Source organism: Pseudorasbora parva, chromosome 2 (assembly GCF_024679245.1).
Source record: "Pseudorasbora parva isolate DD20220531a chromosome 2, ASM2467924v1, whole genome shotgun sequence".
NCBI classification, from domain to species: Eukaryota; Metazoa; Chordata; class Actinopteri; order Cypriniformes; family Gobionidae; genus Pseudorasbora; species Pseudorasbora parva.
Window position 1 is genome coordinate 25,012,577 of NC_090173.1, and position 27,283 is coordinate 25,039,859.

Genomic DNA, 27,283 nt, shown 5'->3' on the forward strand with positions numbered 1-27,283 from the left:
TAATACAGCTCAGCCAAACCGATTTAATTCTTCACAAGAGTGAGGAGCTGACTGAAAGGATAATGGCGGAAGATTCGGTTCCAAAGCGAAATGTAAAGTGCCTATTTAAGAGAGTTTGTCATTGTACTGTTTTGTTGTTGTGCTTTTCAATAAAAATAATAGTCTAATGAATCCATCATTCAAGCAAATCCGCCCTGAATTGGCACTAAAACCGAAAGTAAAATGTGCACGGCCACACTGTCATTAATGTGTATGGAGCTTGAACGTCCATAGGGATTCATTGAAAACACTTGCTCTGCTCCGCACCGTTATGAATGTACTAGCAGCCATGCACATTTTACTTTCAGTTTAGAATTAGCGATTACCGGTGTTGTCACATGTTGATAAACTGGTGGGAAACTTTCCTCACCGTCACATCCCTAGCAGCAAGTGAATGTTTTGATGTGTTAGAACCAGGAAAAAAGGACAAGAAAAAGGATTTGAGTGAGTCTGACAAGGGCCAGATTGTTAAGGCTAAATGTCTGTGTCAGAGAATCTCTAAAACTGCAGCTTTTGATTGTTGTTCCCGGTCTGCAATGGTCAGATCTATCAAAAGTGGTCTAAGGAAGGAACAGTGGTGTCAGGGTCATGGGCGGCCAAGACTCACTGATCCATGTGGGGAGCGCAGGCTGGTCCGTGTGGTCCATTCAAACAGATGAGCTGCTGTAGCTCAAATTGCTCATGAAGTCAATGCTGGTTCTGACAGAAAGTCACAATACACAGTGCATTACAGTTTTGCAGAGCCAGACAGAAACAGAGTACATTTACTTGAGTACAGTACTTGAGTACAATTTTGAGGGATCTGGACTTTACTCACGTTTCATTTTTGGGGAGTACTCCTAACTTTACTCAAGTACATTTTAGAGGCAAATATTGTACTCTTTACTCGACTACATTTCTATCCTTAACCGTAAGTACCCATTACTACTTCTAACAATAATTAATTAATTAATGAATTCTCGGTCACCCTAAATTTGTTGTTTGCCTCTCCAACGTGATTGAACTGTGCAGGCGCCGCTGATTGGGACAGCCTATAAGCAATCACCTTCAGCTTTCCACCAAATTCAACTCCATAGTCAGATTTAAATAAGAGACGAAACAATGCATGAAGATGTAGCAAGTCCATCCCGGGAATGTGCCGACCCGTGATGTTCTTGAGTGTGTGGTGTGTTTAACACAGTAAGGTTCAAATGTGGCTGCAAAAAATCCATTAAAACTAGCAGAGGTTTGTCAGAGCGTTGCCATTAGGGTACTGCCTTGTGGGCCAGTGAGAAATTTTAAATAAAGCAACATGGTAAAAAGATAAAAATGACTTGATTTTACTTTTTTTACATTCTCCAAGACATTAATATTTTTCATAACACCATGTAGGACGTTTCTGTACATAAATGGAAGCACTGTGGCAGTAGCAATGCAACATTTAGAAAATGTACTCCTAATACTCAAGTACTTTTAAAAACAAGTACTTCAGTACTTTTACTTAAGTAGACATCTGACTGTACTACTTTTACTTGTACTTGAGTAAGATTTAGCAAGGGGTATCTATAGTTTTACTCAAGTAAGGAAGCTGTGTACTCTGTCAGCCTCTGCAGTTTTGTTGCGTATGGGGCTCTATAGGAGCAGACCAGTCAGGCCAGTCAGGTTTTAAAAACTCCCAGCCTGGTTCATTGCTCAAAACCGCAATCATGAATAAGACTACCGACCTGACTGCTGTCCAGAAGGCCATCATTGACACCCTCAAGCTAGAGGGTAAGACACAGAAAGAAATTTCTGAACGAATAGGCTGTTCCCAGAGTGCTGTATCAAGGCACCTCAGTGGGAAGTCTGTGGGAAGGAAAAAGTGTGGCAAAAAACGCTGCACAACGAGAAGAGGTGACCGGACCCTGAGGAAGATTGTGGAGAAGGACCGATTCCAGACCTTGGGGGACCTGCGGAAGCAGTGGACTGAGTCTGGAGTAGAAACATCCAGAGCCACCGTGCACAAGCGTGTGCAGGAAATGGGCTACAGGTGCCGCATTCCCCAGGTCAAGACACTTTGGGCTACAGAGAAGCAGCACTGGACTGTTGCTCAGTGGTCCAAAGTACTTTTTTTGGATGAAAGCAAATTTTGCATGTCATTCGGAAATCAAGGTGCCAGAGTCTGGAGGAAGACTGGGGAGAAGGAAATGCCAAAATGCCTGAAGTCCAGTGTCAAGTACCCACAGTCAGTGATGGTCAGGGGTGCCATGTCAGCTGCTGGTGTTGGTCCACTGTGTTTTATCAAGGGCAGGGTCAATGCAGCTAGCTATCAGGAGATTTTGGAGCACTTCATGCTTCCATCTGCTGAAAGCTTTATGGAGATGAAGATTTGGTTTTTCAGCACGACCTGGCACCTGCTCACAGTGCCAAAACCACTGGTAAATGGTTTACTGACCATGGTATTACTGTGCTCTATTGGCCTGCCAACTCTCCTGACCTGAACCCCATAGAGAATCTGTGGGATATTGTGAAGAGAAAGTTGAGAGACGCAAGACCCAACACTCTGGATGAGCTTAAGGCCGCTATCGAAGCATCCTGGGCCTCCATAACACCTCAGCAGTGCCACAGGCTGATCGCCTCCATGCCACGCCGCATTGAAGCAGTCATTTCTGCAAAAGGATTCCCCACCAAGTATTGAGTGCAAAACTGAACATAATTATTTGAAAGGTTGACTTTTTTGTATTAAAAACACTTTTCTTTTATTGGTCGGATGAAATATGCAATTTATTTGAGATTGGAGATGGGTTTTCATGAGCTGTATGCCAAAATCATCAGTATTAAAACAATAACAAAATATGAAAGGTATATATACATATATATATATATATATATATATATATATATATATATATATATATATATATATATATATATATATATATATATATATATATATACATACATACATACATACATACATACATACATACATCCACACACACACACACACACACACACACACACACAGACACACTAGTTTATTGCTTTTCTGAGCCAATTCATCCTGTATATGACATTATGACATATTTATGTTATTAATAATATTTATAATATTAAGAATGTGTAGATAACCAGAGTTTATGAAACTCTTATTTTGAAGCAGCGTATCAAGCAGCGTTACAGTTGCAGCGACTCAAAGACTGGTTCTAATGAAGCATATGGATGTGCTTTACGCTGTGGTTTGGCAATCACTTGGTCCAAACATATTTTGTGGTCTGTGCTTTTCTGCCCACTTTCAAACTTTTGACAGAATTTAAAAGTTCTCACGTCTCATAAAGATGAAGTGACATGCTAAACTTTTTTTTTTTCAAAGTTTCTTTAGAAAAGTGAAAGAATAAACAGTTATTTAATTATCATATGTTTTTGATTCTTTCAAGTTATCTGTTGGCTTCACACAAGGAAAAAGAAAAAGAAAAAAACTCCAGATATGTTGCTAAAAGACTAATAAAGTTGTGCAGTGTAATTCTTCATGTTTGCTTAAATTCCCAGCACAGCACATTTGACATAGTTGTACAGGAGGAATCTGATGCTCTGCCCATGTTGTTGCTGGGTTGTGGATCTTAAGGGCTTTGTTTTGGTTCATGAATATCGGAGAGGTCTGGATTTGGAGTTAATATTAGTTGTGAAGCCTCTAAGGGCCATATAGAGGTTGGACCACTGAATAACCTCAATCGTGGATTAGGAGTTTGGTGTTTCCCAGGGTGTTCACATGACAAATCAAAACAGGGTGTCTAAAAATGTGATTATGGATATTTTTTTCCTTCAGAAACCTTTTTAAGGTTTAAGGCTCAGATTCACATCCCCTGAAGCCATTATCTTTTAAATAGAAATGTAAGTGGTTGATGTTTTATAGAAATCTATGTTCATGATATTGTGTGTAACACCTTATGAAGAAGAAGACTGAAAAGACTGAAGGTTTTTTCCTCCGTTCTCTCACTGATGGAAGTTTTTGTTCCTTGCTTTGGCTTTGGGTTTGCTCAGTCGGGGTCACTAAAATTTCAACTATATTACTGATCTGTAAACATTGACACTATATGATAACTGAAATTAACAAGAACGGCCTAATGAAATTATGTTGCATTATTTTCCTGTTAACACTGTGAAGCTACGTTGAAACAATCGGCATTGTAAAAAGTGCTATATAAATAAGGGTGACTTGACTTGACCTTATCAAGCATTTTTTATTCTGTATTTTGGGCGAATCACGCCTAAATGATCGAAACAGACCGTATTGTAGCAGTCATATCTGGTTTTTATTTAATAGAATTCTAATGCTTTCATTTCTTGTTTACATAATTGTACTGTCATAACTCCAGGAAACAATTTACACAATGCATTGTACAGCATGGGTTACGTACAAAGAACACTCTATTGGAGGGATAGGCCGAAAAGGGGAACTGATTTACTAAAGCATCATGTGGAGGGTCTTCCTAATATCCTAAGTTAAGTCTCTTAAATGTAATATAGTCTCTATTTGATCTAATAGTTAATGTACAATCCCTTTTAATATCAACATATTTATGAAACACAAAATTATCAAATATTGCCATGTTTTAGGCTTACGGTTGAAAAAATAGGTTGCGCTGAGTAGAGTGCATAGAGTGGTCTGATGTAAATGAACAGTAACATTTATATGATACGTTCAGTGTTTGTTTTTTGGGATACATCACCTATTAGAAATTCTACAACATTCACCTGGATGTACTGTATTTTAGCTGGATAATGATGTACTGTTTTGTAATCTTCATCAACATTTTTTTATAACTAAAGAAAAAAAAGGCACAAAAAAACTATCACATACAATTAACACAGAACACACAAGCCAAATGGATACACAAACAAAATACATGAAATCAAGCTTGTTGAACATTTCTCAAAGACACCTGACAGAGTCCACAGGCACTTTCTGGTGAAGGACACTCTCTGAGTGTTCAAATTCTAGCTGTTCTAAGTGCTACGAAAGTAAACTGTCTCTAAAAAATACTGCTCTATATTTGAAATTAAACAAAAAATAAAGAATTAGTGAAGTAGAAATGAGGAAAGGATAAGGTTGGACTTTTTGTAGCATGCAAATATATGGCAAATGAGTTTTGTTTTACACTTTCTGCCTGGCAAATGGAGATTTATAACCATTTAAGTGAATATTCTACTTGTGGGGGTGTTTTATTTACGGCAACTTTGGCACATTCCGGGGAACTGAATCAAGAATCAATCCACTTGTTTACTCCAATTGTTTCAAATGCCTACTGACTGACTGATTGATGCATAGACGGCCTGCAGATGCCAATCACAAATCGCCTGGGTCATATGTGAAACACATGGTAAATGGCTCTCCCTCATATGTAAATCCTTAGAACACTTTAGAACAACAAATCACTTTAACAACCTATGAAAATATAGCCATATATATAATACATCACACCACTATCCCCCTGAGAAGCATCAATTGCTCAGATCTCTTTTGTGATGTCAATACAACTCTCGTTATTTGATGTCTGCAAACTTCTCTGCACTATGTTGGGAAACAAACCATGGGATGAACACAACCCGTTCTGTTCTCAGCGCATTCCCACAGACGGGCCCAGAGATCTTATCTTGATCTCATCAGATTCTCTCAGGTAGGCTAATATCAGAACAAACATCGGTAAGCGTTAAAGCCCTGTTGTGCATTAAACACTAGTATGCGAGCAACTCCAGAAGCCAATGATATGCTTCGCTGCCTGATTTAATGGAAAGCACAGCGCCAGGGGAGACGCACGCTACTAAAGCTGTATAAAAGCTGATGGAGTAGACAACCTGCCTGCCAAAAAACCAGCAGGCAGAGATGCTCCAACGACTCATATATCAAACTTTAAGGTAATTTATGACTTCAAGAATTAGAGAATTAGATTGTAATTGTTCACACCAGTCTGTGACTAGTATTCTAGCATTGAGTACAAGAATAATGGCCTAAACTGATAGCTGGCAGACCACCAAAATAATAACTACCAGCTAGTCATAACAGTTTAAGGTGGTCAAGTTGGCTTTTTATATATATATATATATATATATATATATATATATATATATATATATATATATATATATATATATATATATATATATATATATATATATATATATATATATATATATATAAAACCCATTTACTACAATAGTAAAGGACCCATTTACTACAATAGTAAATGGGTCAACCAGCTTAGATCTGCTGAAATGGTCCAACATACTGACACCTGCTTAAGATGGATTTTTCAGAGATTTGTTGTGTTAAAAAAGGGATTTCCTGAAGATTTATTGTTGATGTAACATTAGTGGAACTGAGAGCAGAGAAGTTGGAATGGAGAGGCAGAGCTCCAGGGAAAGGAAGCTGAGCTGAACAGAGCCCCAGGAGAGTGAACTCACCGTGGGGAAGAGAATCGGAAAGCTTCTGGGGTAATTACGACCTGCCTGACAGGAATGTCTCACTAATGCCTCTCATGTTTATTCCAGAGCCTGGCGGTGTGCGCATTAGAAATGCAACGAAAGACAGTCCATTAGATACTGTGTGTGTGTGTGTGTGTGTGTGGGTGTGTGTGCATGCTATGGGATATCTGTATTAGGTCCCTAACATATGTTTACAAATGCAATATCCCAGTGGATGGGGGTAGAAACCAGGAAGAAAATGGCTATTTTTAGTAGTTTTGTTTTTTTGCTGAGTGTTAACTTGTTTATTTAGACCATTCCTTTTTACTTTAAAGCTGATATAATAATGTTAAAGTACTTTCTTATTCCCCCTTAGTCATGACTGCTTCCAGCACATGACTGCCGGGATGGTTGCGTAATTCAAACCACATTATGGCATCTGAATCTGCATCTGCATTCTTGGAATGAATCATGTAGCCAAGATAGAGTGGGAAAGAAAGATAGGAAAACCTAGATAAGATGACTCATCAAGAGCTACACACTGTAAAAAAAAAAAATATTTAAAGAATAAGTTACCTGGTTGCCTTAAAATTTTGAGCTCAATGAAATAAAAAAATGTTTAGTTAATACAATGAACATTTTTGAGAATCGACAACCTTTATTCAAATATTATTCAAATATTTCGTAAGCATATTGGGTAAATGTGCATTTTATTTGTCATGACGCAGCCAAATTGTGCTATTTTCATGACTTATCACATTTTTTATGTGGCCCAGATACAATACTATTATGAGTTTCTATTTATTAAACCAATTTTCTTCATTGTATCAATTCAGTTTTTAAATTTTTTAATAAACTCAAAATTTTAAGGCAACCAGGTTACTTACTTTTTTAAGTTAAACCAACAATATATTTTTTTTACAGTGAAGCATCACTGACTGTGGAGTCTGCGCAAGAAAAAGAGAAAGAGAAACAAAGAGATTTTAAGAACTTATAGGCAAGGGAATCCTAGTTTTGGCCGCACATCGGATAATTCTCTCTTGATTGTATATGAATCGTCAAGGAGCAACCTTTTAAAATAAAACGTTAACATTGGCTTGTTTATTTAAGGCTTGTGATACTTCAGTCAGTGTAGCTACTGACTGTTCATTCATATGACAATATGTTATTAAAGATACACATTCGGAATATTCAACTTAAAACAACTATATTTTAGCAAAATATGTTTTTTGTTTAGTAGTAAATAGTTAAGACAATTTACTGAGGGGGTGGATGAGGTTTCCTTAAAAGTACTTAAAGAATCATTAATGGAAATGTTTCAGAATATGGGCTGTTGAATCTGAATCAGAACTATATTTCCATACATTCCTATTAAACCTGAAAAAATGGTATGGCTGAAATAATGGCAGGATATAAACATGGTAGATATTTCTAAGAGTGCATGATAGCTTGAAAATAGTTCTGGAGCTCTTTTAGTTCTGGTTTCCGTTTGCGTTGTGACTCAGATTTCCGAGGAGGAAAAGCGAGAACATGAAACCTACACTGCAATGGCTAGAGGAAGGCAGGGAATATGACACGCTATGTGTGTGTTTTATAGAGAAAGGGCTGTCATGGAGAGTGTGAAAGAGAGAAAAGCGAAGGGGAGCTAAGTATAGATCTGAGTCATTACATTAGTAAAGGTCAACAAATGTCAGTTGAGGGTTGTTGCCCTTAGACGCTGACCTGCGATCAGCTGCTCTGAAACAAGATACATACAACACCCCCCAAAGTTTTAACACACACCTGTAAATGGCTGATTAGACAACTCTGATTAGATAAAGGGCCTTGATGGTATAGACAAAATCTATGAATACTTCAAAGATAAGGCAAAAACTAAATCCTTATTAGATCAGGCAGAAGGCTCCAGGAAGAGAAACCATGGTGCGGCTGCTAAATTTGCGCGATATCCGTGAAGATTGTGATGTCCATCTCTTTACGTTCTCTTGTGAAGCCAAAGACATCCAGAGTTTGTGTTGCAGTCACATTAATACATCTGAGAAACCCAGTATATGTTAAACATTCATCAAAGTTTGTGTTGGGTTTCATTATACATCATGGTGAACTTAAGGGTAATAGTCTTGTGTTTTTAAGAAGTAGCTACTTTTGGGCTGGCGAGTCTAGTTCATGTGGATCCATTGATGTGGTGCTACTGAACCAGCTCATCAACGTACAGTATCGTTTGTGCTGGGTTCAAAAGGATCAAAGGTCTGGTCACTTAAGTATTGGTGTCCCTTGCTGGATTTCTGGCATGGCTTCACTCCTCCATTCTCCTCTTTCTGCTTCCTTGTATCCTTCTCCAATCTCTCATCCCCTTTTTATTGTTATATTGATAACGTGACTTCCTCTTCTTCGCTGGTTAGGCCTGAGGTTGGGAGGAGTCAGGCAGAGCCTCCTCCATCCACTCTCACCACTAGAGGAATAAAGAGAAAGAAAACGTTAGTAGTTCATGGTGCCTGTGCTGGGCAACATCACGGCTATGATACAGGTATGCTTGAGCGTTCTGTCCTTTAAGTCGCATGTTGTGGCATCATGTCTTCTTTCTGGTTACATGCCTTTGGTCCGTATTGCGTTCATATTTCATTCGAACCGCACCAGGTGTGTGTGTGTGTGTGTGTGTGTGTGTGTGTTTGTGTGTGTGTGTGTGTGTATGTATTCTGTTTTAGAAAAAGAGTATCTTATACTAACCAACTATATACTAACTATACCAACTATATTTTTGTGGAAAGCGTTATTTACCTTTTCCAGGATTCTTTGATGAATAGAACGTTTTTAGAATAGAAAGAACAGCATTTATTTAAATAAATTATAATAATTGTAACAGTGTAACGATTTGCTGGCAACAGGCCTATTTATATTCAATAAATAAGCCTCTTTATATTCTCATTGTATTTGCGTCACAAAAATCATGCCTCAATTAAGTTAGCTACTTTGATAATTTTTACTGTAGGTAAGAAATTCAAAACTTCACTGTAGTAGAACTTCTTTGAATAATGAGTAACTTATGTCACAATGTACAGTGTCAGAGTGAACGTTGCCTTATATTAGAGGCTATCAATTAGTTCTACCGCTATTTAATATACATTTAGTTATGCTTACAGTAGAAACTCTAGCAAAAAGTCTTATAGAAAATAAAACATTATTGGTGTGCACTAAATTAATCCTTTAAAGAGATACACTCACCTAAAGGATTATTAAGAACACCTGTACAATTTCTCATTAATGCAATTATCTAATCAACCAATCACATGACAGTTGCTTCAATGCATTTAGGGGTGTGGTCCTGGTCAAGACAATCTCCTGAACTCCAAACTGAATGTCAGAATGGGAAATAAAGGTGATTTAAGCAATTTTGAGCGTGGCATGGTTGGTGCCAGACGGGCCGGTCTGAGTATTTCAGAATCTGCTCAGTTACTGGGATTTTCACGCACAACCATTTCTAGGGTTTACAAAGAATGGTGTGAAAAGGGAAAAACATCCAGTATGCAGCAGTCCTGTGGGCGAAAATGCCTTGTTGATGCTAGAGGTCAGAGGAGAATGGGCCAACTGATTCAAGCTGATAGAAGAGCAACTTTGACTGAAATAACCACTCGTTACAACCGAGGTATGCAGCAAAGCATTTATGAAGCCACAACACACACAACCTTGAGGCGGATGGGTTACAACAGCAGAAGACCCCACCGGGTACCACTCATCTCCACTAAAAATAGGAAAAAGAGGCTACAATTTGCACAAGCTCACCAAAATTGGACAGTTGAAGACTGGAGAACTGTTGCCTGGTCTGATGAGTCTTGATTTATGTTGAGACATTCAGATGGTACAGTCAGTGTGTGTGGGGGATGTTTTCTTGGCACACTTTAGGTCCCTTAGTGCCAACTGGGCATCGTTTAAATGCCACGGCCTACCTGAGCATTGTTTCTGACCATGTCCATCCCTTTATGACCACCATGGACCCATCCTCTGATGGCTACTTCCAGCAGGATAATGCACCATGTCACAAAGCTCGAATAATTTTAAATTGGTTTCTTGAACATGACAATGAGTTCACTTTACTAAAATGGCCCCCACAGTCACCAGATCTCAACCCAATAGAGCATCTTTGGGATGTGGTGGAACAGGAGCTTCGTGCCCTGGATGTGCATCCCACAAATCTCCATCAACTGCAAGATGCTATCCTATCAATATGGGCCATTATTTCTAAAGAATGTTTTCAGCACCTTGTTGAATCAATGCCACGTAGAATTAAAGCAGTTCTGAAAGGAGAAAGGGGGTCAAACACAGTATTAGTATGGTGTTCCTAACAATCATTTAGGTGTGTGTATATTATGCATTGCCTCATGTCACTTGGGGCAAAATGAAATGCTTATGGAAAAGTTTTTCTCACTAAATAACATTCAGGTTCCATTTTTAGCCGGCTTGAGTCGAGTGGCGAGCAGTCCCCCTGGAGCTCTGAGCATCCCGTTCCCCGTATGCCTGCCCTAACCATTTAACTGCAATCACTACTACATTCAGCCTGAGACACAAATGCCTCATTTTCCCACTAACCCTTCAATCTGTTGTCAATTGTGCGGTGCCATGGAAACAGTTCCGGAATGCTGAAAGTAGGCTTTTAGTTCTGAGGTCCCGTTTTGTGTCTGGACCAATTCAGAGCTCAGCCATTTGTGCAATACAAAACAAAAAAAAACTGTCTTGTCTATGACATCATAGCAGTCTACAGAGATAAATGTAGCCACACCCACCCGCTTGAGGACACACAAATGTACTGTGCAATTAGACTTCAAAATTTTAGGTCACAGTTTTTCACATTTCTTTGTAGAGGTGAGAAGTGCCAGGACCAGTTAATAGAAAATCTGGGACTCCATCCAAATGAAGTAAACTGTGTATTCATACACAATTGTTATAAGTGCAGAAAAAAATAGCTAGTAGTTATCAAGCTCTCAATTAACTCAAATTAATTAATAGAACTCAACCCAAAAACAAGTTTAACAAACTGGAGGTTGTTTATCGTATTCTGTGCACGCTTTCTATCAAAACCTGGAAATACTAAAGTCTTTTGTCCCTTAAGGGGCGTCCTACATTTTAAGTATCCTCAATGGGGGATGCACTATTTTGACATCACATTCTCTCGGCCTACCGAGGGTAGTTCTGACCAAACGTTATGCTCAAGAGCAACTCTAAGAGCTCTGAGAGAGTGTGAGAAAATCTGCGTAGGCAAACTGTAAACATAATATTTCAATGTCACAGTTAAAAATGGTTTAACAATAATATGCACACTATATTTAAAGGCACATATATAAAAGACAATGGACTGTCTGTGATTTTGACTCTTGCATTGAATTTAAAAAACTCCCACATAAAGGAAAATATTTCCTTTCACTCAATATTCACTCAATAATGCTAAAACAATTCTATCACAATTGTGTACTCTGTGACTTTCTTCTGCAAGAAATAAAAGAGGATATTTCAGAAAAAGAAAAAGATTAATACAACAAATGTCATTGGGGTTCAATGTTGCTGTGAACCCCATTTACTTTAGCCCTATTCGCACAGGATTAGTATTATCTGGGGACCTCTGGTGATTTGTAATAATGTCTGAGAATCGTGCAGAGAATGTCTGTGATCTTAATCCCGTGCGAATCAGCCATGTCTGTAATTTGTAAAGTAAAAATTCCACCGTAAATTACCTACCATATTTCACTGAACACCGAGGTCCTGTGATAATAGTAGTCCCATGCGACTCTGTGATTTGGCAAGAATTAGGCGGAACGTATATAATTTTTGCAAGGTTTTTATTTCGTGTGCACATTTCTACCTTTATCTTTCACGAAGAATGGAGGCTGCATTCATAATGCGCACCGTTATGAATTCCTGCACGGATTATATACTTTCACTTTAGAATGAGTACCAATTTGGGAGCAAATTGCTTTGAATTGTGTTTAATATTAACATCAATACTATTCTTAATGAAAAACATAACAACAGAACAGTAAAATGACAAGCTGACTTAAATGGGTGCTTTTACATTTAGCTTTGAAACTGAATCTTCCGCCGTATATTGTCAGCTTCTCACTCGTGATGAATGAAATCTGACTCCTGCCACTCGTCTGACCTCAGTTCAGTTTTTAATTGTAGCGTCTGTTCTCTAACTGAAAATTATTTGTATTAATATGTAACTATATTACTATAAAACGAAACTATCAAAACGATATCGATACATATGACTGTTTATGATTTCATACAGCTATATCGATAACAAAATAAACATCTTGACATCATATCCAGGAGATAAGTCAGTAAATTCGAGTAAAATCACAGGCTTTGCTTATCCCGTGCGAATTTGCCACGCAAAAGATGTAGGGGGAGTAATTTCTAAATCACACAGGTCCCTAGATAATACTAATCCCATGTGAATAGGGCTTTTCACTGTATCGGCTAACACATTCTTCAAAATATGTTTTGTGTTTCAAAGACGAAAGTAAGTCACGGGTTTGGAATGAGATGAGGAAACCTTAAGTGTGCTGAAAGATTTTTTAAATGGATGAGAATGAATTTAAAAACTATATGGATAGAAAGAAAGCACATAGAGTGATAACAGAAAGATGGCTCAGTGCCTGAAATTTGCTTTAGTGCATGCCATATTGTCAGCCTTAGACCAGATGCATGGCCCGACAGGAATTGTCCCGACCCTACTGATCAGCCACTCAGACCCTCGCAGATGGCGTGACTGCAGTGGTGTGCATCCGTCAGATCACAAATGCCAGAAGCGAAATAGACTGAAATCCTTTAAAAATTTAAATAGCCTTTCACCTCAACCTCTCTCTCTGATATCCACTCATCCTTCATTCCCAAGAGTCTAGTGAAAGCTTTAGGATTGAGAGAGGCTAGAGAGAGACGGAGAAAAAAATACTGGTTTTCTAGCATTAACTGCTGACTGTTTGTTGGTAACTCCTCCTGAACTACCGACACAGCACATTTTAACCAGCTAATAAAGCCATTTGTCACTCCTAATTGACAGCAACATACAATGGAGACCAATAACTCTAACTAAGAGTAAAATGAAGAGAAGTGTACAGTCAGGAACTGCCGATTCTGCAGCATATTCACTTCTGGTCTCTAGGGTATTTTAACAAGTAGAAAAAAAAAAAACATACATTTCTGAATGTGCAGTGTGGGTTGTCTGAACATTTTAATGATTCCACAGAAGCAGCAGCAAACATTTGTAGCCAATGCTTATTAGCAGCTTGTCGGTAGATCAAAAAAAAGCAGCCACGGAAGCACCAGTAGGTCCAAAGTCAGCCTGCGATTTGTCATGCAACAGCTGCTAATGAGCGGGTTTTACTATTGGACTGACCGGCAAGTGCATGTTTTCTCTAGATTGCCCATAAAGACCTGATGGACCAATCACACCTGTTCTGACTGTTCGGTCAGGGGCAAGGGAGGCAGTGTCGCCTCCAAGAAAACTGGATGATAAAATAATCAATATTACAAAAGGAAAACAACACAAATATTACAAAATGTAACAATAAAAAGTGTAAAAATTGCTAGTTTTTTATAAAGTAACCCTGTCCAACAGCGACACCAGGTGAAGTTAGCACCAGTAAAGCGGAAGTCTGTGTCTCTCTTGCCTCCTCTGATCCCATTGACACTCCAAAGCATAATTGAGGGGGTAACTGAGAATGAATGGGGGAAGTCACAGGAAAGGAGGCGGTTTCTCCATTGCACTATGATTGGATATGATTGGTTCATGCGATAAATCCCACCGCGTTTTTTGGTGTGCATTCTCGAATCGGCCCGAATGAAGACAATTAGTGGTGTTAATGGGAAGACTTATTAAAAAGTAAGTAAACAACTCAGCCACTTAGATATCGACGATTTATGTCATGTCAAAATCGAAATTTAAATGGCCTGAAAACATGATGCAATCAGCAATCAGCTTAGGGAAATTAAAGGTACATATTCGTGTCTGTGACCAGTGTGTACAAGCGGCCTCCTCATTTAAAAACACCCACTGGTGTGTGTGTATGTGTGTGGTTCAGGTATTCCCTACGTTGTGGGAGCAAAATGCCAGAATTTTTTTACCTTGTTAGAAACATTTTTGGTCTCCATGAGGAAAACAGCTTATAAATCATACAAAACATTTTTTTGATGTAGTTTTTTTATGTAACAAAGCATAAAGTTTTTTGTAATGGGCAGGATTAGGGGATAGAATGGCTTGAGTGCGTGCGTGCGTGCGTGCGTGTGTGCGTGTGTGCGTGTGTGCGTGTGTGCGTGCGTGCGTGCGTGCGTGCGTGCGTGCGTGTGTGTGTGTGCGTGTGTGTGTGGGGGGGCATGTTTTTGTGAATCAAATGATTTTTTTGTGACTCAAATGTGTATAATGACATGGGTATGACATAGGTATTACAAGGAGAGGGTGAAATATGAGGACATTGGCCATGTCCCCACTTTTCAAAAGGCTTATAAATCGTACAGGATGAGTTTTTTTGAGAAAGTAAAAATGCAGAATGTTTCCTATGATGGTAGGTTTAGGGGAAGGGGCGGTGTAAAAGGATAGAAAATACGGTTTGTACAGTATACAAACCATTACGCTTATGGGATGTCCCAACATTTCACAAAAACAAACGTGTGTGTGTGGCGGGGGGGTTAAATTGCATAGAAATGGACAGAACACAGAGATATAAGTGTTTGTAGTTCTAATCAAATCCTCATCCAAATCACAAAGGGTTTTGGGTAAAATCAGCCATTGAGTGTGTCGATCTACACTTCGAATTTTGACTGGAAATAGAAAACCATCGAGGTATCTTTGTAATAATATTTTCAATATACTACGACATGGGACATACTAATTCTATTTTTAAATACCATTTACACCAGATAGTATGCCGTATGGGACGCAGCAATCGTGTGTGGAGGAGTCACACAAAACCAACGTTATTATAGACGCTAAATTTAAACTTAAAAAAAACATAAGACGTTGTGGTAAATCCTGGGCCTCTATGATAATGTTGTGCCGAGGGTCTGCTTCACATTCCTAACACTCTTGTTTTTGTTTTGCTGTTTCTTTGCAAAGGTTGCATCTCAAACCCTCCCCAAACCCATCACTATTCACAACCCAGCTCCCATAATGCACTGCTGCACCCTCTCAAGAACGTGATAAGTCTCATCTCTAAACCCCAAGACTGTCTGTTGTTCTCCCTCGTCTAATTCGGGGCTGAATTCAATGGTCTGACCATCCTTTCACAAAAGCCTGTAGGCTGATTTGTTTATTTCTGTGAGTTTCTTACTTACTTACTTACATACTTTCTTTCTTTCTTTTTTTCAGAGTGGACTGATGTCCTGTATGAATGAGTGCGAGTTTAACATAATGCTGCTGGCTCACAGAACTGTTTACAATAAATGCAAATGAAAATGCTACTCTTTATTTATTCATTAAGAAGGTGCTTTTATCCGGAGTGATTCACTCAGGCCAACACTCGCTCTCTCACATACACACAAACATACACAGTTGTGCGGAACATTAAATATGTGACATTTTAATATCTTATAAACTGTAAACACAATCTTTGTAAACAGACTATGCTTGTGCCCTTATTGTGATTTTTAATTTCTTTTTGTTTCTGATATTTGAAGGCCTTAGTCACAATAATAAAACTGGCAAAGAAAAACAATAATTAGCTTTTCGTTAAAAGCCCTGTTTATTTTGTGTGTGTGTGTGTGTGTGTTTAAAAGATGTTGCATCTGAATGAAACGAGAAAGCGTGTCCGTCATGATATATACGTCCGTGTTGTATGCATTGCTATTGACGAAAATTAAAAAATCTGCATAGAGCTTCTTGTTTTATTTGTTAAAATGTGTTAATGTTTTTCAGTGTGTGCATGAGTTGAACACTTTCATCTAATTTAAAAAAAAAAACATGATAATATTGATAATCATGATCATTTGGGTCAGTATAATCGTGATTTCATACTAGGGGTGGGCGATATCTCAATATTTTAAATATATTGAGATATTTTTTAAACTCAATATGGATTTTGACATATTGTATATATCGATATATTGTTTATATTGCATGCTGATTCCGCCACTTTGCTTGTTTTGCCTTCTCTGTGCTGTGCTCGGCCCCGCTCGCGCTCCTGCCGCCTCTTGCTTTTGTTCCCCCTCCCCTCGCGTGTTGTCTCATTGAACACGGCATGCGTCCGCAACCAGGTGAGGATTATTTATCAAGTTGACAAGCCGCGTTATTCAATAATCAGTTAAAAGACCATGATTTTCCTTCTAACACAACTGCTTACTAAAATTCATAAAGAAATATTAATGTTCATCATAGTTTCGCAAATCGCAAGTTTCACCCACAGTCACGGGTGATTGACACTACTGTTGCGAGACGCACTCGCAGTCGCAATAAAGTCAGTTTATGATTTGTTTCTAACTGATCGCATAGTTTTCAGTTAAAATGTCAAAATGATCGCATATTATTTGAAAACATTTAGAAATGATTGCAATATCGTTATTTTTATTTTGTCAGCTTTATCATGGGATTATGATGAGTAGGTCTATTCATGTTTTAACCAAGAGGGAAATACGAGACATCCCGGATGTCCTATGAGATACAGTGCTCTTCTGTAAGTTGTACTGTAGCCATCATATTATAGCCTACCTTCTGACATTCATATTTCGTTCTGTAACTGAAAAAAGCTTACATTATCCGCATCAGTCACGCTTTGGTAAAGAAAGCGACATCTAGCCTACTGTTTGAATTTTGGTACAAATTTAACAGGAAGTGGTGTTATGACAATCAGTTTATTATTATCTCATTCATTCCCCCATCTTTCTGCAAAAGGCTTACTGTTTAAGTGTAAAAAAGGGTTTCTTTTGAAAGCATGAAATGAATAAAAAGATGGCTATAGGCCGATTATTTATTTTATTTTACAGTTAAATAATTGTTATTTATGTTATCAGGGTGTTTTTTTTTTATGTCACAAAAGCACTTTGTTCCTTCATGAACTGACTACCTCTTTGCACTTCAATAAAAAAAAAAGAATTTGTGGTATTTGGCATATTTGTTTTTGCTGTAGTTTTTGGGGGTTATTTTTCCTGTAAAGATATCGAGATATATATCGTATGTCAAGATATATTTTTTGCTCCATATCGCCCAGCCCTATTTCAGTCTCTATTTCAAAGGTGTAACTTCTGAACCAAATGTTATGGAAATAACTCTCCAAAATAAGAGCATTTGAGAAATGTATTAAAACCATTAGTATCTGTAGTTCTGTTTGGATCTACTAGCGGTGCAAAGGTCACACTGCGCCTTTAAATACGTTCTCTGTGCTGAATCGATTGCATAAAGGGAAATGCACATATTTAATGCTCTTCAACCCATGACTGTTCGTCCCAGTGAAGACATCTGACATCCACCCCTGCACTCTGCAGCAGGTTGAATTAACTTGGCAACTTTATTGTTTTTTCAGCCCTCCCTGTCTCGTCCCCATGGCGTCAGTCCTGTCATGTGTTAGAGTTCAACCGGACTGTACCGTCTCCTGGTCTTTTAAATATTATTGAACAGCACTGGAATGTATGAAAGCACTTCTTTACTGCGTGTGTATGTGTGCAGTTCCTTTTAAGATCTAAATGATAACCGTGTCAGTCAGCTATGTCATCCAAGTCATCCAAACCCAGCCTTACATGGAAATTCCAAGTATATGAGGGTAAAGGGAAGATATGAGAGAGAAGACAGAGATACTAAAGATAAACACAAGAGGAGTGGCAAGTATGGGAGTATATTTATATACAGGGACCTTGGCTTAAATGTTGAGGCAATGGCAGAGTGGGGAAGTCTTTGAAACTAACTTGTTGTTATGTAGACTGCTATTACACCTGCAGAGATGACAATAATCCCCTCTGTGTCATTGGCCCATTAGCTTACCGATCTGCGTCTGCGTCTGCGTCTGCGTCTGCGCTTGCTGCTCCTGCAGACTCTGGCTGTCCACCGAGATGCCGCTGTCACTGTGCAGCTTCTCTCCCTCTGGAGACGGCGTCTGGTTGGCTGTGGCTGCGCGATTATTAGCTGCCTGTTTATTCTGCTTGCAGCTGTTCCACCTGGAAGAAACAGATGTAGAGTACACATGAATGTGATGAGTGAGAGGAAAGCATTGGCAGCTTTTAATTTCCAACAACAAACAGTTACGTTTGCTGTGTTTTTTTCTAAATGTGTTTGTATGCCTTTATTCTTTATGACTATGTTCTATATATATATATTTAGTTTTAGAGCAATATTAATTACAACATTGCAGAACAAAACATGAAATTAACCTAATAATTAAAAAATATATATTATTAATTACATAAAATTGTATATAATGTTATATTATATACATCGTTAGTGGGTAATCATAATAATATAATTGATGATTTTTTTAAATAAAAATGTACAGTTTCTACAAAAATATTAAGCATTAAAAACTAAGAAATCTTTCCTGAAATGAGCATATCAGAATGATTTCTGAAGGATCACGTGACACTGAAAAATAGAGTAATGATGCTGAACATTCAGCTTGCCACACTGTAAAAAAAAAAAAAGTTGAGAAAAGTTTTGGAGGCAACCAGCTGCAGAACATTTTTGAGTTTTCTCAACTTAGAGTATATTTGTTGTACAAACTAATGTGTGTTTAAATAGCTGAATAAACTTTAAAAGCTGAATGTGTAATGCAAAACATTAGTTTGATTTTTTTGCACCACATGAATAAAATACAGTTTAATATATAGAAAACAAGAAACGCAGTTATTTTAAAATGTTAATAATATTTCACAATATTAATATTTTACTATATTTGATTAAATAAATGCAGCCTTTATGAGCATTTTTACACATCTTACAGACTTTTGAACGATAATGTAGCTTTATCTAAAATCAATAAAAATGTAAGATATGTCCCAATTGAGACTAGGCCTGAATGTTTCATAACCTCACTGTCCTTGATCATACTCCATCTGTTCTTATGACTTTCTATGTTTTAAGGATTATATTTTCTCTCTTTTGCTCACCTCTTGAAGATGATGTAAGCCAGGAGGCCGACCACGACGGCTGCCAGGATGGAGCAGTAGATGGGAATCAGGTTCTCGTTTAGCCTTTTACTAATAAAGGGAGGAGATCTGGGTTTGGGTGTGGTGTCGTCGTCTCCGGGGCTGGGGCTCCACAGACGGTTCGGATCGGTGACAAATGAACTAGGATCACTAGTGGAAGCGGGATAGGTAGGACTCAATGGATCTATGATAGAGAAAAAGACATTCACACATACGTTAGGTTCAATTTGAGAATGACTGGGAACCTACATAGACCGATGGTAAAAACTACTGCAGTCTGCTGCTGTATCTTAAACAGAATTCACACTGTTATTATTTATATCATTTGGGATAATGCAATGCAATAATGCAAATGGGACGTTGAACTGAACCTGGTGAGACCGCTAGTGGAAGCTGTGAAATTGACCAATGGCTGTCTGGATGGTGTTACATGATATATAGCCTTTTTCACCCTCTAAAGGCACTATTTGTCCTTTTATCTGTCTTCCTCTCTTTATTGATTTGATGCATAATTTACAGAAAGGCAACCCCCCATAAACTCTTTCCAGCTCCCAATAGAGCACGACAGTAGCTGCCCACTTTTCCACAAGTCTTTGTGCCGGAAGTATTTTTCCTATTAGTTTCTCTCATGGTCATTTGAGAGGGAAAAATAACCCGTTTTTAGTTTAATCATGTTACTAACCTTTGGTTTAATAATCTAGGGCTTTGCAAATAATGGTGCAATATAAAGCTTTTGACTTTGATTCAGAAATGTAGTGTGTGTTTGAAGTTTTATTACAAAACAAAATCATTTCTGTATGGAGAAAATGAAATGAATGGCATTATGGAATCCAACTGTGGCACTTCATACACACACACGCACACACACACACACACACACACACACACACACACACACACACACACACACACACACACACACTTTCACTTGTTTTGCTGTTGAACTCTTCACTCTTTCTCAAGAAAAGATTCCAGAATCGAGTGGAGATTGTTATGGTTCATATCTTTCATGCTTGTAAAATTGGCGGTGACAGAGTTCGATCTGACTCAACAGGAGGTCTTAACGTTACCACAACTCGCTAGAATATTCTCATTCTCATCTGAACTATTCCAGAGCAGCCATATGCGTGACTGATTGAGCAATGCTGAAACTGAGAACCTTTTATGCAAGAACTTTGGTTTGATTTATAAGAAGCTGCAGCTAATGAAGGATCTATATTATTGTATGTTAGAAACAAGAACTCTTGATTTACATGGATGACATTTTTAGGCTTTGAAAAGTTCTGTAGATCTCACCTAAAAGCCAGTTTGAACACTTTAAAGAGGTATGACCAGTTGGTGTGTTGAAGATCCCTGAAGATGACCATCTTACACTCTAAAAAATAATTCAGGTGACCAAAAATTCAATAAATGCAATTAACCTTTTAAGTTGCACATATTATTTTGTGTGAGTTTTGTTGACATGATTATGTTGATCATTACATTACAGCGTCTGTGATTTAAACTCAAATGTATTTTCTTTTTTTAGGTTGTAGTAACTTTGGTCTTAATTACGTCTGTGGATTTCTAGTTCCCAGTATGCTTTGCATAGGACTGGATAAGGCATATACATATTGAAATGAGGTGTTAATTTATTTCTTTTTAGTAAAGGGAAAGTTAGTTAGTGTTAGTGTTTAATGCTGATATGTTTGACATGTAAAAGAGTTTATGTTGAGGTTTTTGAGGTTACATTGTGCTGAAGAGCAGATACATGAAGGTAAACCCTATTGACTCTATAAGCAATGACTGCACTAATGCCAGTGACAAGTAATATCTTACTTGTTCATTAAATATTAGTGTTAAATAAGTCATGTTAGCATGTTCTATGAAAGCTGTTTTGAAGTGAAAAAAAATATATATTAATTCATTCCAGGGCTAGAACTAGTTGTAAAAACCTCGAAATTTGTGTTTATGCTACAAACTATTAAAGGGTTACTTCAGCGATTAGCATATGGCTTTGTATCAGTAGAAACCCTGGAGAATATTCAAATTATTGTGCTTTCCCCCCTCATATCTCCCTGAGACGAGAGATTTATGCATTTTATTTCTGGAAAAATTCCTCCTATGATGCAAAATGACGATTTTTGCATCATAGGAGGAATGCTTGCCCAAAGGCTAAAGACTACAGCCAGCAGAGGGAGCTATTTCCGCATGTTTTGAATCTGCGCATGGGGGATGGGAGATACCACTCAGCTGGCAGGGAGAGCTCAGCTTGCAGACAGGATCATTTAAACGGAGCTATGGTGAGCAATGTAAGTCTTTTAACTTCTCAAATTCATTTCTATGAAAGTTAAGCTTGCAAAGGCATGAACTGAAACGCGTGCCAGACTGAACTGGCGTTGTGAATGTATGCCGCGAATGTAGTCGCGATTACCTCAGTTCTCATCACTCGTGCAGTTAGTGCTCAGGGCTGTGATACTCGCGCGGTGACTCACTCATTATATTGAACAGACACGTTCAGTTTTTAATTGTAGTGTCTTCTCTAACTCAGTCACAGTAATGAAGTTGGTGGTGTTGGGAATGGCCTCACAGGGCAGCGAAGGATTCTGGGAATTGTAGTCTTTCATCCCCATGGGACAAAAATACATTTTCTGTCTTTTCTCAGTCTAGAAGGCACCAAATTCAAAAATAATTTCACATTTCTACTGCATTGATGACCCAGTTTAAATACAGATTCATCTTCCCAGCGCTGAAGTACCCCTTTAAGTTCCTCTAACTCAGTGTAGCTTGTTGGTTGAACGTAAATTAACTCAAAGTTGTCATAACTCAAATAAATGTATGCAAACTGTAATTTATCTTTTTGTTGAGCCAACAAATTACTTTTTAAGAGGGTGCAGACCAGATAGAAACCAGCTATTTTGTTCCCAAACACAGCTAATAGCTTATTTATTTTGCATCTGTTTTAGTCTATGAAGTGTCTATAAAATTGAAGTCATGTTTAAAACCATAATGAAAGTGACTTAGTCATTAGCTGTTTAACAAATAATTAAAAAACATTGTTTTCTAGATTGATTTGCAGACACACACACACACACACACACACACGCGCACACGCACACACACACACACACAGGCATTTTATCTTCAGCACACCTTTTAAACTTGTGGGCATCTGAAGACGTGTGCAGGCAGCCCTCTTTCTTTTCTTTATCAGTCTCTTTCACTTGCTGTCTCTCCCTCAGTAGCTGCCAGTCTTCTCAAGACCGTTTCCTCCCTCTTTCACGAAGGGAATATAGTCATTTGTTTTTATCAGACCGAGCATGCACTAAAATTAAATGATTTCTAAAAAGCTCTCTTTTTCTTTCTCTGACTCTCTGATTGAAAGAAAAGGGTATGTGAAATTGCGATATGTGTTGCGGATATGTTTTCAGTCTGACTGAGCTTGAAACCTGAGTGAAAACGAGTCGTCGCATTTATTGTACCGAGGCAGTAAAACTCAGCCAAGCCAAAGGTTAACAATTTCAAATAATTCTCTTTTTATTTAAATGGTTTTCGTTTTAGGAACAAGGTGCCAAGTGTGAAGTGCTTGTTAACCCTCAGCTGGGCGCCTTCTTTAATGAGGAGTCTTTATTCTCATCCTCTCACAATGCAGTTTATTTTAAGGAATTGTAAGGCTTATCTGGCAACCCTTTTCAAGTTTGTTATAATGGTTCTCTTTATCTAACACAAAACACTCTCGAAAGATTGTCACACACACAGCAACTCTTATTCTCTTCTTGTGTGTGTGTGTGTTTGTGTGTGTGTGTGAGAGAGAGAGAGCGAGATAGAGAGAGAGAGAGTATGTGTGAGTGTGTGATAGACAGGAGGGGGAGCGATAAGAGCGTGTGTGTGTGTGTGTGTGTGTGTGTGTGTGTGTGTGTGTGTGTGTGTGTGTGTGTGTGTGTGTGTGTGTGTGTGTGTGTGTGTGTGTGTGTGTGTGTGTGTGTGTGTGTGTTTGTGTGTGTGTGTGTGTGTGTGTGTACAAATGGATGGCTAAATGAACAGAAGCTTTGCCGTTAAGTGCTCTGATTAGCTGCAGTAATTACACTAGCACGAGGCACACACACACAGAGAATTATTAATCTGTCTTAAGGATTTGTTATTTAAAACATATATAAAACTAGGCTATTTGTTTATATACATGCATAGTGTACATTCTTCTTTTCAGTTAAATTAAATTTTTGTTCAGTTTAGTCTGAAGTTTTTATTTTTTCATAGTTTTTTCTAGTTTTATATTATACCCCAAAAAAATTATTGGTCCTCAGTTTTGGAGTCATGAAACTTTATTTTATTTTTTTCCCTCAGTTATCTCAGTTTTGATTTTCAGTTGAAACTGTTTTAATGTAATTGTTGTATTAGTTTTCTTTTATGCTGCTAAAAGGAATATTCTGGAGGGAAAAGAAGTGTGTATATAAAATAGCCAATATTGTTTTGTTCATATCACAGCTCGGCCTGAGCTGTTGGACTCTGTAAAGCCTCAATTTCCTTCTAATCTCTAACAATTTCTCCTCCTAATCTCTGCTTTAAAATATAGCTTTCTGTGCACAATTCAAAGGATCTGATATGTTTTCTGGTATGCGCCGACTTGCACATTATGATCCGTTCTGTGCTATCATGTCTCTGGACCAGAGCAGTCCGTGTGTGCTTCATTCACCCTAATGGAAAGCATATTTACACCATCTTAATTCTTCCCTATCCCCTATATAGGGCACTATGTGCCATTTTCATGCAGAAAACAGTAAATCTGTTAACAAGTGAACTATTTTAGCGCAGCCGTCTATTTATAATGTAGGGGCTGGGGCGCTTTAGATTCTGTGTGATGTCAACAAAATCACTGATCTATATTGGAGGAAGTGAGAGACTGCAAGTTTTAAAAGCTTATGTCTACTAAATAAAAATGTTGTCATTGTTTTGGAGCACACTAGCTTATAGATAACAGTAAGGCTAATATATTCATACTAAAAATACTTTTTTTAAATAAGATTTTATAGAAATATTGTTCTGTCAAATACATTAAATAAGTTCAAGCTGAAGAGCTAAAATGACTAAAACTGAAATAAAAATAGATATACTTTAGCATGTCGCTATATGGAAATACTGACAACTAAAAATGACAACTAAAACTAGTACAAATATACAAATGAAAGCTAATTCAACATTAATACTATATTCATATTATATAAATAATACTAAAATAACACTGGTGCATCACAATGCATCATAACAAAGATAAACCAGAAATAATGCATGTTCTTTGTCACTGCAGCTCTATCTGAGCAAACGAGTGATGATGTGACAAAACTAGAACGCTTTGAGTGAGAAATGAAACCTGGAGAAGAGTTGAAGCAGAGCAGTTACAGAATGATTTGGAAGGGATGTCGCTCCATTCTTGTATCTGTGTGTGTGTGTGTGTGTGTGTGTGTGTGTGTGTGTGTGTGTGTGTGTGTGTGTGTGTGTGTGTGTGTGTGTGTGTGTGTGTGTGTGTGTGTGTGTGTGTGTGTGTGTGTGTGTGTGTGTGTGTGTGTATCAGTGAGTGAGTGTGTGTGTGTAATGCAGTAGCTGTGATAGAGGTCACAGATTGAAACCCGAGTGTAAGAAAGTCCAGTGGCCTTATCGATCCAACAAAGGAAAGAGCTCAGCACATCTCTCTCTCTCTCTCTCTCTCTCTCTCTCTCTCTCTCTCTCTCTCTCTCTCTCTCTCTCTCTCTCTCTCTCTCTCTCTGTCACATGCCACTTAAGTCTGTATGAGCTGCAGGAAGTGAATCACCATAAATCATGGACCACCAGCGTAGAGAGAGACTGGTCATTTAGACATGTGTGCTGACTGCTTTGACTGTGACTATGGTGATTCTCATGAAAGAGCTTGTTTTTAATACGCCACCCTCATCAAAGGGCACATACATGACTGACCCATCACAGAAATAGACATGAAAGTGTCAGAGATACACAGACAGAAAGCAAGATGGGTAGAGAGAGGCAGTAAAGGTCATGTAAAAGGTCGTTTTAAGTACGATAATGTGGTACTCGCAGAGGGTGGTCATGTGTGTGTGTGTGTGTGTGTGTGTGTGTGTGTGTGTGTGTGTGTGTGTGTGTGTGTGTGTGTGTGTGTGTGTGTGTGTGTGTGTGTGTGTGTGTGTGTGTGTGTGTGTGTGTGTGTGTGTGTGTGTGTGTGTGTGTGTGTGTGTGTGTAAGATAGGACTGAACAAGGTTGCTCTGTGGTGTAACTGAACACACAAAGGATGGTCACATTATCGCCAGGACAGTGTTGGAGCAGATTATGAAACTGTAGCTTCTAGAGATACAAGCTAATAATAAAGAAGTCGAATGAAGCGCATTCATGTTGTGCTTTTGAAAAAGTAGGTTCGATTTCTACACTACAAATAAAAAACTGTTTGCGACCTTATTTATGTATTTTTAAATGCACTGCCGTTGAAAGGTTTGGGGTCTGTAAGATGTTTTTAAACTCTTTAAGAAATCTAAAGTTATGCTTACCAAGACGGCATTTATTTGTTTAAAACTACAGAAAAACAGCTAATATTGTGAAATATGATTACAATTTAAAATAAGGTTTTCTATTTTAAAAAGTAATTCCTTCCTGTGAGTGCAAAGTTCCCCAATACTGTTACTGAAGCACAAGGCATCACATTGAGCTTTTTTTCTCTCCAATGTTCCTCTATTTGTTTCTGGAAAGAGGCTTATGAGAGGCACATGATAGAAGCAACTGATGCCAGTGAACACTTGCAGATGCTTTATGATTTACAGGTTCCATCTGCAGTGATATCTCTCATCTCCTTATGCTGCATAACAGCACACACACAAAGCACAGTACTTCAAGCCATGCATCAGAAACACCATTTCAGCAAACATTCAACTGGTAAATCAACTAAAAGCTAACATTTTCCAATATTAATTATTTAATATAAGTCACAAATTAGCATGTTCACAAGTAAAGATGTTAAACTCTTTGGGTGTTGTGCTTTCCAAACATTGCTGGTTATTGAGTCAGTGCTGCTGTACAAAACTTCTCAAAGTTTGAGTTTAGAACGGGACTGTCTGTTCTCCTGTGTGGACACCTGTTTGGAAACAGTCACTTTTGTGTAAATTAATTTGGTGCCACTACTGGTGCAAGTTCACACTACCTTTTTTGCTGTTATATAGAATACATCATTAGCATTTTAAACTATAAATTCCATGTGACCACATGGTGACACACAAATTTGGTTTGAGTGATCCAATCATAAAGCAGTTTGGACCCCTGTTAACACCTGTCTTTAGCATTGTCAGTTGGTGATCAGATTACCTGAGACAGATGTTAATACCGAGTGTAACATACACCAAAGAGCTACGGCTGACACCAAACCCCAAACGGACACATCCAGCCTAATCCTCCTCAGTAGCAGAAGGCATAAAGACCCTCACACACACACACAGCCCCAGGCTTCAGACATCAGACAGTCCCACCGACCAAGCGCTAGCACACTAATGCAATGACACGCCACATTTCATGCCCTCTCCAGCCATGGAAACCGAGCTTTCTCTGTATGTTTGGTTAAAGAGGTAGAAAAAGGGCCATCACTTCACTTGCTGGCCAAAGCCACAGTGTTTCATAAGGCCAATTCACACTGCACAGACAAATGCCAACAAATACCAACAAACAAGTTGGCCATTGGATTTAGAATTTTATGAAAAATAA

At 38.2% G+C, this 27,283-nt stretch overlaps 1 protein-coding gene and 1 long non-coding RNA gene across 2 annotated transcripts in view; one reads left to right on the forward strand and one right to left on the reverse strand.

The window, feature by feature from the left end:
• LOC137038402 (uncharacterized) overlaps positions 1–16,009 on the forward strand; it is a 101,544-nt gene extending 85,535 nt beyond the window's left edge. Inside the window, exons 2-3 of the long non-coding RNA XR_010897481.1 lie at positions 15,563–15,715; positions 15,815–16,009. This is a non-coding gene — a long non-coding RNA (uncharacterized lncRNA). The remainder of the gene's footprint in view (positions 1–15,562; positions 15,716–15,814) is intronic.
• ngfra (nerve growth factor receptor a (TNFR superfamily, member 16)) overlaps positions 7,539–27,283 on the reverse strand; it is a 43,242-nt gene continuing 23,497 nt past the window's right edge. The window contains exons 4-6 of the mRNA XM_067412924.1: positions 19,534–19,756; positions 18,416–18,588; positions 7,539–8,908 (exon numbers count right to left, since the gene is read on the reverse strand). Coding sequence (XP_067269025.1) covers positions 8,877–8,908; positions 18,416–18,588; positions 19,534–19,756 — 428 coding nt within the window. The 3' untranslated portion in view covers positions 7,539–8,876. The remainder of the gene's footprint in view (positions 8,909–18,415; positions 18,589–19,533; positions 19,757–27,283) is intronic.